The sequence below is a fragment of the Pelophylax lessonae genome (genome assembly GCF_965119305.1).
Source record: "Pelophylax lessonae genome assembly, chromosome: 6".
NCBI classification, from domain to species: domain Eukaryota; kingdom Metazoa; phylum Chordata; class Amphibia; order Anura; family Ranidae; genus Pelophylax; species Pelophylax lessonae.
In genome coordinates, this window is record NC_138773.1 from 208064023 (window position 1) to 208076806 (window position 12784).

The window sequence follows — 12784 nt, forward strand, 5'->3', positions numbered from 1 at the left end:
CACATGAGGCTGGGGGTTGTTGTGCACCAGGAGGAACCCAGGACCCACAAAAAACAGCGTAGGGTCTGACCGTGTGGGTCCAAGGATTTGATTCCAATACCTAATGGCAGTCAGGGTGCCATAGTCTAGCCTGTAGAGGTCTCCCCAGACCATCACTGACCCACTACCAAACCGGTCATGTTGAACGATGTTACAGGCAGCATAACGTTCTCCACAGCTTCTCCAGACCCTTTCATGTCTGTCACATGTGGTCAGGGTGAACCTGCTCTCATCGGTGAAAAACACAGGGCACCAGTGGCAGACCTGCCAATTCTGGTGTTCAATGGAAAATGACAGTCCAGCTCCACGGGCCCGGCAGTGAGCACAGGACCCACTAGAGGATGTTGAGCCCTCAGGCTACCCTCATGAAGTCTGTTTCTGATTGTTTGGTCAGAGACATTCACACCAGTTGTCTCCTGGAGGTCATTTTGTACGGCTCTGGCAGTGTTCATTGTGTTCCTCCTTGCACAAAGGTGCAGGTTATAGTCCTGCTGAAGGGTAAGGACCTTCTATGGCCCTGCCCAGCTCTCCTAGAGTAACTGCCTGCCTCCTGGAATCTTCTCCTTGCTCTTGAGACTGTGCTGGGAGACACAGCAAACCTTCTGGCAGTGGCACATATTGATGTGCCATCCTGGAGGAGTTGGACTGCCTGTGCAACCTCTATAGGGTCCAGGTATCGCCTAATGCTACCAGTAGTGTCATTGACCCTAGCCAAATGCAAAACTAAGGAAAAACAGTCAGATGAGTAGGGGAAAAAAATGTCAGTGGCCTTTACCTGTAAAACAATCCCTGTTTTGGAGGTCATCTCATTTTTGCCCATCTAGTGTACCTGTTTTTATATTCATTAACACCAAAGCAGCTAAAACTGATTCACAACCCCCTCTGCTACTAAACTGACCAGATCAATTTCCCAGCAGTTGAATTGGCTTGATGCTATACTCTGATTAAAAAGTGTTCCTATTTTTTTTTTTGAGCAGTGTAAAATATTGCTGCATTCAGGTCCATAAAAAGTTATATGTTCTAGGGATCTTAATAGAGTGCTTTTAACTCCAGTATGCATGAGCCCTTAAGCTCTGAAAAAATGTAGGAACCAGGTATAAATATAGGCCATATTTTAGGATAGTCTTAAGGATGTTAAAAACATGCCATTTACATAGTGATTTGATTGCCATGGGATTTTTATTATAACTTAATATATTGCATAAAATGGCTACATTCATAGGATCTTAGGAAATCGATCTAAACTATATTTAGTCTTAAAGTGTTACTAAACCCAGGACCTTGCATTAACTATATCTGGTCTCCCACAGTACACAGAACATAAAAAATGCAATTATTTTAGTAAATATAAACTGCTAAATACCCTTTCTCATCAGTAGTACTGTATATAGAAGTCTTATGACTTCTATGAGTGTCTGGCTAAAGCATGTAGGAGGAGTTTTCATTCTCCTCTGACTGTCCTATGAGGCGGCAGGACCTCTGACCCTCTGTCTGGACAGTGCTGATTGACCCTATTGACCCTGTGCTAATCACACGCACCATTTCCTCCCCCCCCTAAAAAAAAAATCTTTAGCACTACACTTCAAACTGAGCATGTGCAGAGTGCCTCCAATGCTCTATACTATTAGCAGATAGGTTTGGTCAGTGGAAGAAGGGGAGGATCAGAGAAGGCAGGATCAAAAGGCTTTTTTACACAATGCCTAGGTTTAACCCCTTAGGTTCCACAGTGTAACAACCATACTTTACTGCATATACAGACAGATTTTACTTTTGTGGGTTTAATAACACTTTAAAGCATAGCAAAAAATCCTTTGTGTACACCTAAGCCAGCGAACCATGAACTGCACCCTAGCAGAGGGTAGGCAAGAGAAAGTGTATACCTGTAATTAAAGACCTTGAAGCTGTCATTGCTTACCTCCCTTTAATGGAAATTCTAGTGTCCTGATTGTATGTTGATTCAATGCCAGAATGTCAGAATTCTTTCTAAAGTTGTTAAAAGTTAGTCACTAGTATTGAAGTATTGAACTCAAAGCACTCGAATGAAAGCCCCATAACTAACATTTTCAGCACTGGCAGCGGCAATATTTCTCTAATGACAATAGTATCCGATGATATAAATATGTATTCTGTCATTGCTGCCTGACTTTTTAAAGGCGCGTATTCTGAAATTGTATTTTCATCCTTGCTTTGCTGCCTATAAGGTAATTGACCTGGGAGCAGCATGCAGTTAGAAATACCAGAAAAGTCTGAACTTTTGTCCTGCATGCTTGTTCCAGGTGACTCACCCAATAGTAAAGCCTTGGTCTAGATGCCAACCCTAAGGGATGCACCTTTAAAAACCAAGTCACAGTTGCAACTTCTAAATGTGTCTCCTTAGACCGCATTCACATTGAAGCGGCACGACTTCGGGGGCGACTTCACAACTCGCGTGCACCGCGACTTCGTTGCGACTTGCACGGACTTCATATAATGAATGTCTATGCAAGTCGCCCCGAAGTAGTACAGGACCCTTCTTCTAAGTCGGAGCGACTTGTGTCGCTCTAATTAGAACGGGTCCTGTAGCACTGCATGGACCGGGACGGACCTCGACTTGTCAGGCTGACAAGTCGCCTGACAAGTCACGGTAGTGTGAATGGAGACTTACAAATTTGTTTACATTAGTTGTTCGAAAAATGTTTTCTGTGAGTAGTTAGTGAACTTATCATTAAAATTCACATCATCAACACAAGTCAAAGGTAATTTTAAAAATAATGTATGCATAGCTAAATAAAATGTATGGGGGCTTATTTCCTGAGATGGACTGGTTACATTTTACTTTATAGCCCTCACTACTACTGGTAGCAAGTTCAGTAAGACGCATCGAGTGGTCTCATGAGTTCCCTTTGTTCTTTGCAAGCCGTATAATAAGTTCTGCACACACAGTCTTCTGTAAAGTGATATGTCAAGTGACCGTAGCAGGCCTTGAGGGAAGGAGAGTAGGAAAATTAAAGCGGAGTTCCACCCAAAAGTGGAAGTTCCGCTTCAAGTACACCTCACGCTACATCGCTGGATCGTTGGACAGGCAAGGGTGTGTTTATTAAAAGTTAGCAGCTACATTTTTTGTAGTTGCTGACTTTTAATAAACGCAAAAACGACTGGAAAATTTGTGTATCTGTTCATCCAGTCCTGAAATTTACACAGTTTTGCCACAAAGCACAGCCGTGTCTGTTAGGGCAGCAGTTCCTTTCCTGCAGTTTGGTAACAGCTACGGGTCTTGTACCTCCCCCAGCCTGTGCCTTGACAGTGAAAGGAAAAGCTCATTGTCCCTCTGTTCTCTTCTTCTATATCTTTTGGTAGCATGTAAGCACAACTAAACATAAATGATGTTAATATAATCAATATCTGAAGTCCATACAAGCTGTGATTGTGCTCAAAATCCAATAAATGTGCATTAGTGTCCAAGTGTCCAAATCAGAAATGCAATCTGGTGAAAAGTGCACACCAATCTGTGAAATCCCTCCACCTGCTAGATTGGCCTCTCACCTCCAAAAAGGACCCAGACGGGCCAGCAAAAGCATGTACTGAGGATATCAGACTCCTGGAAAGACACACCAGCCTCTCACCTCCGGAGGTCTCAAGACACGGGACATGTGATGCAATATATAAAAGGGAAAATATAGTGCTCTCCGTTTCAACAATCAGGCTTCATTGAGGAAAATAGAAGTTTACTCACATGTACAGGGCACTTCACCGTGCCTGCTGTTATGGCAATAATAGCGTGTGTCACTCGAGAGATGTTCGGCATCGGTCACGCAAGCTCCGCCCCCTTATACGCGTTACGACGAGCGTATGGCTCCAACATCTTCCTCGGTAGGGGTCACCTATTTTGAGTGTTATATCACATATTTGGTTTTGCGCTGATAGTTTTCTTGTTATGTATGTAAGCACAACTGTTTGGCTGCTTGTGAGTTCTGCTGTAAAGGGGCCCCATGTTGATACCAAGTCAGATTCATATATTTCAGTGCTTGTATTTAAAAAATAAATGTCATGGTGTAATTCAGAGCCACATTAGTGTATCTATTTTATACCTGCCTAGAATTTAGCTGTAAAATTTAGCTCCAACAATCGTATTTCTTAAGCCTGCAACACATCAACCAGTGGAAAAAAAGTAAAGTTCACATTCAATATTTATAATCATTTTTCTTATTCTCTTATTTCAGGATAAAGTAGATGCTGGCCTTCCCACAGCTATAGTGAGTATCTGTGTGTTTTTTTTTTTCTTTTAATACCCTTGACATTCAACTTGCTATCCCATGTAATGTATTGCAGATGTGTTACGCTGTTTATTTCTCTTTCATATCACAGCTTTCTAGTAATCTATAATGAGCAGTTGTGAACACAGAGTAAAAATCAACTTTACCTTTAGGAGTTTGATGTCCAAGAAGTGTGCTCATAGACAATGATGTCATTCCTCCTTTTGCAGTTGGCTGGACTCCTTTTTTTTTTATTATTGCATGACGGCTCACTGTCCTAGAAAAGTACAATGAATGTCAGCCAATAGAAAAAAAAGTAATTCCTGCAAGTTGGGAAAGGAGGATGTGTATCTGGGTAGGCTTCTAAAAGGTAAAGATCATTTTTACTTATAATTTCAAAACTACTATTCAGGGAATGATAGAGAGCTGTGAAATGAGAAGATTGCGCAGCCCCCCCAGAACACTCTGGTCAGCGCTCTCAGCCATTGGTCGAAGCCTGCTGCTGTACACACGTTTTTATTGAATGGGTCGATGTCGCGCGGCATTCAACCCATGTGTACGGGGCTTTAGATTTACATTTTGAAGAATTCCATTAAAGCTTAACTAATCTTTTTCTCTGTATCTCTAGGCTATCTCTAATCTAATTGCTGTGGGTACTTCTCACGGTCTGGCTCTTATATTTGGTAAGCTGATCTTTTGTTCTAATATCATAGCAAGCTTAACAGTGTTGTCAAGTTACAGTTTAATTCAGAAGAATCCTTCTTTGGTTGTAGTAATATTTAACTTTCTCTCTGTCCCTTTCCTTCACCTTGTGGAACTGAGAAGGCAAAGGTATGGGAATGCACTGCATGCAGTTCTGAGAAATGTTGGACACTTTAGATGCATCTTTTGTGTTGAAGAAAAATCCTGTTGTTTTAAAGATATTTGTATTGGGGTTGCTGTCTCAGACTTACTTCTAAAGACACCATACTAGTTGCCTGCTTGTCTTTGAGTGAGGTCAAAACCTTGCATAATTCCAGTGTGACACGAAGGGGGAGACGAGATTTGCTAAAACTGGTGCACACATAATCTAGTGCAGCTGTGCATAGTAACCAATCAGCTTCTAGGTTGTATTGTCAAAGCTTAAGGCCTCTTTCACACGGGCGCTCCGTATGTCCTTATATCACCCCATCCGTTTGCCGGTGATATACGGACATGTCAATGGGATTGCGGATGTCAGCGGATGACTATCCACTGACATCCGATTTGTGTCCTTTCAGTTCTGTTCCGTTTTTTGGAATGGAACAGAACCCTATTTTTCTTCCGTTTAAAAAACGGAACGGATGCAAAATCGGATGTCAGTGGTGTCATCCGCTGACATCTGCAATCCCCGTAGACATACATCATGTCCGTATATCATCCGCAAACGGATGGGATGATATGCGGACATACGGAGCGGATGACACAAGTGTCATCCGTGTCCGTGAAAAAAAAAAAGTGCCAGAGTGGAGAAAAAAAAAACGGAGCGGCCGTGTGAAAGAGGCCTTAAGGATAAGTTTACCTTGTTACATGTTAGGGTCCATTCACATGGGCTTTCCGCCCGGCGGACTCCATTTTGCTCAGCAGGGATCGATCCGCCGATCCCGGCTGAGCAGGCGGATGACAGCTCTGTCTCTGCTTACTTTGCAGAGATGGTGCTGTCAGATCCCCGCTCCCCCCTATGGGAGATCAGATGAAAACGGACCACCTGTCCACTTTCATCCAATCCGATCCTCCAGACGGATGGAAGATAGGGTTTCCATCTGTATGGATTTCACAGACCACATTAGATCGGAGAGCAGCGGGTGACAGCGGACATGTCACCACTGACATCCACTGCTCCATTGAGGTACATGGAGCATCCGATCAAGTCCACCAGAAAAAACTGACAGGCGGACCTGATCGGAAATCCCGTGTGAAAGGGGCCTTACATCCGTATCCAGTTATTAAATGAGAAACCCCCGCTCTGCCCACCTGACCAACTAATTTATTCACAGGGTTCTGCTGAATGGGAGAACTACAACTTCTGTCATTGCAGCCATTGCAGCTGACAGCTTGTAGTTCTCAATGAACTACCAGGGCACTGATGAGCACTCTAGGTAGTTCATTGATTCTTCCAGTCATTCAGTAGCTGCCTGCCCAGCTACACTAACAGTCTGCAGGAGCCTGCGATTACGCCCATGGTCTGCTTATGATATGATGAAGCTTTACAGGCTCATAAAAAAATAAAAATAACTAAATGCACAGTTTTTAACCCTTTAAAAAGATGTGCACTTTTTTTTTTGAAAAGGTAAACTTATCTTTTAATTGAACAAGCTGAAGTTAGAAGCTGATTGGTTACCACGCACAGCTGCACCAGATTCGGTGTGCACCAGTTTTAGTAAAACTTCCCCAATGTATTTTAGCTGTTGAATCGGCCATGGTAGCCATCATATTCATACATGGTTCCTTTAACTGATTGTGTGAAAGAAAATAAGCTCCCAGATTTTTACATGAAAAATATATCTTGGTTTCTTTTGTGCAGAACAGTTTCTTTACGTGATGGACTTTGTTCATATAGGTTTACTGAAGAATGCTAGCAAGAAGACAAAGCTTTGCATGCTAGAATGCTTATGCTGAAGGTGTGAATGAGAAGGCATTGTTGGCATTGGCACTGGGATTCATTTTTATAATACTTGCAGAAGGGATGAGTGGGATTCTCCAACTATGAACTATGCACAATCTTGAGGACAACTAGCTGTAGTGTGTGGCAAGGCCGCTGCTTCACCTTGGCACTGAAGTGAAGATAGATAATGTGCTCCTGCTTGATTTACTCTTCAGGGTTCTATTTTGGCACCCCCTTTCTCACTTGCTTTGTGTGCTGACACCTGTCCACTGGCCCTCCACTGGAGTGGTCCCCTTCCTGGGCAGACCCCTGGCAAGCTTTCCGGTACTCACGGACACTGTTTTTCCCAAGGTGGCTCTGCCTCCATCTCCACTAGTCAGCTTTCCTGGACCTCCTGGCTCAGCTCCACACTCCTGGCTCACAAGGCTGACCGCCTGTGACCACCATCCTCAGCAGCAGAAGGAGAGAGGAATTAGGGATGCACCGAATATTCGGCGGCCGAACATTATTCGGCCGAAAATAGAAAAGATAGCACTTTCGGTGTTCGGCCGAATAAGTCAAAAGGCCGAATAATTTTGTGCCGAACAATAGGGCTGAACGATAGTCGATATGATATCGACTATCGTTCTGTGGCCGTAGGCGATATTCATATCGCCGAGGTCACGATATTTACAGGGGGAAGGGACTCGGAGGAGGACAGGAGGACTCACAGACTTCCATGTTAGGCAGGGGAAGCCGGGACACTTCAGCGGTGAGCATACATACATTACTCACTCGTGCACTGCAGCCCGCCCCACACATTCAGTGAGTCTTACTCTCCTCCCTAGTTTTTTCAATGGCACATTCAGGAAGCCAATCACGCCGTGATTAGCTGCACAGCGAACCAATCACTCGTGCCTGCACACCTGATTGGTTCCGCTGTGCCGCTACTCACGGCGTGATTGGCTTCCTGAATGTGCCATTGAAAAAACTAGGGAGGAGAGTAAGACTCACTGAATGTGTGGGGCGGGCTGCAGTGCACGAGTGAGTAATGTATGTATGCGGCTGTGCTCCTTTCCAGGCTCCTACTAGTCCACCTCCAGCCTCCTACTACCACCACTATGAGAGACTGTCTGTCACGGTATAATCTGATCGAGTCCACACTGACACTGACTGACTGTCACTGAGTAATTGATGTTACCACATTAACCCTGACCTGCCCAGTGCCCTGTATCTGCAATTAAAATTTACAAGGCTGCCTGCATGCTTCCCAATCCCTACAGTGTCACTAACATTAACCCTATGGTACAAGGCTGCAGTGTGCACTGAATCCCATTCCCTACAGTACCATTTAGGGAGAGAGACATGAGAGGACAAGAGAGAGAGAGCGAGAGAGACATGAGAGGACAAGAGAGAGAGAGAGACATGAGAGGACAAGAGAGAGGACAAAAAATTGGCAAAATAAATGGAAAAAATGCGAAACACCGCGTTCGGTATTCGGCCTTCGGCCAAACATTTCATTATTATTCGGCTTCGGCCAAGAATTTAATTTCGGTGCATCCCTAAGAGGAATGTCACCCTCCTTCTGGGACCTGGTTTCCTGCCCAAAGACACCCTGTCACATGTGCCCTTGGCTTTTATAACATATCCCAAGATGCACCACTGCTTGTGCCAACCCACTGGGATAGTTACAAAAGCCTGTGTGTCACTGGCTGGGTTTCCTCCACTGTCCAACAGGCTCCCCTATTGGATACAGTGGGGACACTCCCTCAGGCCAGATGAATCACACATGGACACATGCAACAGGCAAAACTATCAATCAGGCTCTTTTGATAAGCATATGGAGACACTAGGCTTTACTTACCTCGCACCTACCTAGGAGGGTGCTACATATATATATATATTTCAAACCATAAATTGTGGTTACAATTACAAATCGTAAAGTGGACGGCTATACATGTAAATATCTTTAACAACAGGTTTCAGTAATATATTTTCTCATGTTAATTACTAGCATGAAATATATTTTTTGTTTTGTTCGATGATCCATCACTATGCAACCTCCATGTTAAACTTTCCTTCATCACACATGTGCTGCTTATTCTTAAATTCCATGATCATACTTTACCTGTCACCTTCAGTTCTGCTTCCAAAACATCATTTTCTACTGTGTTTATAACATTTTTTTAATTATTTAGACTATTCTTTATTTTTGCAGTCTATGAATAGGATTTTACAGGGTAAATCTAGAAGCTCTGAGGGTTTATTCACTACTACAAAGCTCTGTGACCAGGCATTCTGATGGGAAAATGGTCTAATGCGGAGTTGGTTGTTTAGGTGTTGAGCTCTACACAGCTCCATTATCATGAAAGATGTTCAGATTGGTACCATCACTTGAGGGAGACAGCTAGGGGCCTGGTACAAGGTTTCTAGTCACAGTCTTAAAACCTGTCACTTCACAAGGGATGTACTTGTAGGCATTTGGTATCTGAGTAGACTGGCCATTCTAGTAAAAACAGTGCAGGTTTGGGCAGCTTTTCTCTGCCTATTGCAATATTTATTAAGGCAAAACCAAAGGGATGTGGTATGCCTTAGGGCCCTATTCTGCCTTAATCTGTCACTGGCTAAGATATGTAGAAACTGTTCACATAACAAAATACACTCCCCTGTATTATTATGTGTATCTGAAATATTTTCTTAAGCCTTCAGTTAGACATGTGTACAGTAGGGTAATTGTTTTACTGATGCTAATTAGCACTGGCATTAAAGCTTGAACTTTTCTACAGATGCAAACCAGGCCCTCCGTCTCTGTCTGGGAAGCACTGCGGTCGGTGCACAGTATGGCGCTGTTTCAGCCTTAAGCATCAACAATGACTGTTCCAGAAAAATCCTGTTGTTTTAAAGATATTTGTATTGGGGTTGCTGTCTCAGACTTGCTTCTAAAGACACCATACTAGTTGCCTGCTTGTCTTTGAGTGAGGTCAAAACCTTGCATAATTATTCCAGTGTGACACGAAGGGGGAGACGAGATTTGCTAAAACTGGTGCACACATAATCTAGTGCAGCTGTGCATAGTAACCAATCAGCTTCTAGGTTGTATTGTCAAAGCTTAAGGCCTCTTTCACACGGGCGCTCCGTATGTCCTTATATCACCCCATCCGTTTGCGGGTGATATACGGACATAATGCATGTCAATGGGATTGCGGATGTCAGCGGATGACTATCCACTGACATCCGATTTGTGTCCTTTCAGTTCTGTTCCGTTTTTTGGAATGGAACAGAACCCTATTTTTCTTCCGTTTTAAAAAACGGAACGGATGCAAAATCGGATGTCAGCGGTGTCATCCGCTGACATCTGCAATCCCCATAGACATACATCATGTCCGTATATCATCCGCAAACGGATGGGATGATATGCGGACATACGGAGCGGATGACACAAGTGTCATCCGTGTCCGTGAAAAAAAAAAAGTGCCAGAGTGGAGAAAAAAAAACGGAGCGGCCGTGTGAAAGAGGCCTTAAGGATAAGTTTACCTTGTTACATGTTAGGGTCCATTCACATGGGCTTTCCGCCCGGCGGACTCCGTTTTGCTCAGCAGGGATCGATCCGCCGATCCCGGCTGAGCAGGCGGATGACAGCTCTGTCTCTGCTTACTTTGCAGAGATGGTGCTGTCAGATCCCCGCTCCCCCCTATGGGAGATCAGATGAAAACGGACCACCTGTCCACTTTCATCCAATCCGATCCTCCAGACGGATGGAAGATAGGGTTTCCATCTGTATGGATTTCACAGACCACATTAGATCGGAGAGCAGCGGGTGACAGCGGACATGTCACCACTGACATCCACTGCTCCATTGAGGTACATGGAGCATCCGATCAAGTCCACCAGAAAAAACTGACAGGCGGACCTGATCGGAAATCCCGTGTGAAAGGGGCCTTACATCCGTATCCAGTTATTAAATGAGAAACCCCCGCTCTGCCCACCTGACCAACTAATTTATTCACAGGGTTCTGCTGAATGGGAGAACTACAACTTCTGTCATTGCAGCCATTGCAGCTGACAGCTTGTAGTTCTCAATGAACTACCAGGGCACTGATGAGCACTCTAGGTAGTTCATTGATTCTTCCAGTCATTCAGTAGCTGCCTGCCCAGCTACACTAACAGTCTGCAGGAGCCTGCGATTACGCCCATGGTCTGCTTATGATATGATGAAGCTTTACAGGCTCATAAAAAAATAAAAATAACTAAATGCACAGTTTTTAACCCTTTAAAAAGATGTGCACTTTTTTTTTTGAAAAGGTAAACTTATCTTTTAATTGAACAAGCTGAAGTTAGAAGCTGATTGGTTACCACGCACAGCTGCACCAGATTCAGTGTGCACCAGTTTTAGTAAAACTTCCCCAATGTATTTTAGCTGTTGAATCGGCCATGGTAGCCATCATATTCATACATGGTTCCTTTAACTGATTGTGTGAAAGAAAATAAGCTCCCAGATTTTTACATGAAAAATATATCTTGGTTTCTTTTGTGCAGAACAGTTTCTTTACGTGATGGACTTTGTTCATATAGGTTTACTGAAGAATGCTAGCAAGAAGACAAAGCTTTGCATGCTAGAATGCTTATGCTGAAGGTGTGAATGAGAAGGCATTGTTGGCATTGGCACTGGGATTCATTTTTATAATACTTGCAGAAGGGATGAGTGGGATTCTCCAACTATGAACTATGCACAATCTTGAGGACAACTAGCTGTAGTGTGTGGCAAGGCCGCTGCTTCACCTTGGCACTGAAGTGAAGATAGATAATGTGCTCCTGCTTGATTTACTCTTCAGGGTTCTATTTTGGCACCCCCTTTCTCACTTGCTTTGTGTGCTGACACCTGTCCACTGGCCCTCCACTGGAGTGGTCCCCTTCCTGGCGTGATTGGCTTCCTGAATGTGCCATTGAAAAAACTAGGGAGGAGAGTAAGACTCACTGAATGTGTGGGGCGGGCTGCAGTGCACGAGTGAGTAATGTATGTATGCGGCTGTGCTCCTTTCCAGGCTCCTACTAGTCCACCTCCAGCCTCCTACTACCACCACTATGAGAGACTGTCTGTCACGGTATAATCTGATCGAGTCCACACTGACACTGACTGACTGTCACTGAGTAATTGATGTTACCACATTAACCCTGACCTGCCCAGTGCCCTGTATCTGCAATTAAAATTTACAAGGCTGCCTGCATGCTTCCTGATTTCCATTCCCAGCATCCTTCCCAATCCCTACAGTGTCACTAACATTAACCCTATGGTACAAGGCTGCAGTGTGCACTGAATCCCATTCCCTACAGTACCATTTAGGGAGAGAGACATGAGAGGACAAGAGAGAGAGAGCGAGAGAGACATGAGAGGACAAGAGAGAGAGAGAGACATGAGAGGACAAGAGAGAGGACAAAAAATTGGCAAAATAAATGGAAAAAATGCGAAACACCGCGTTCGGTATTCGGCCTTCGGCCAAACATTTCATTATTATTCGGCTTCGGCCAAGAATTTAATTTCGGTGCATCCCTAAGAGGAATGTCACCCTCCTTCTGGGACCTGGTTTCCTGCCCAAAGACACCCTGTCACATGTGCCCTTGGCTTTTATAACATATCCCAAGATGCACCACTGCTTGTGCCAACCCACTGGGATAGTTACAAAAGCCTGTGTGTCACTGGCTGGGTTTCCTCCACTGTCCAACAGGCTCCCCTATTGGATACAGTGGGGACACTCCCTCAGGCCAGATGAATCACACATGGACACATGCAACAGGCAAAACTATCAATCAGGCTCTTTTGATAAGCATATGGAGACACTAGGCTTTACTTACCTCGCACCTACCTAGGAGGGTGCTACATATATATATATATATATATATATATATATATATT

At 44.0% G+C, this 12784-nt stretch overlaps 1 protein-coding gene across 1 annotated transcript in view; it reads left to right on the forward strand.

Annotated features, from left to right (window-relative positions):
* VPS8 (VPS8 subunit of CORVET complex) overlaps positions 1 to 12784 on the forward strand; it is a 424969-nt gene that overhangs the window by 43932 nt on the left and 368253 nt on the right. Inside the window, exons 6-7 of the mRNA XM_082262330.1 lie at positions 4239 to 4271; positions 4900 to 4954. Coding sequence (XP_082118456.1) covers positions 4239 to 4271; positions 4900 to 4954 — 88 coding nt within the window. The remainder of the gene's footprint in view (positions 1 to 4238; positions 4272 to 4899; positions 4955 to 12784) is intronic.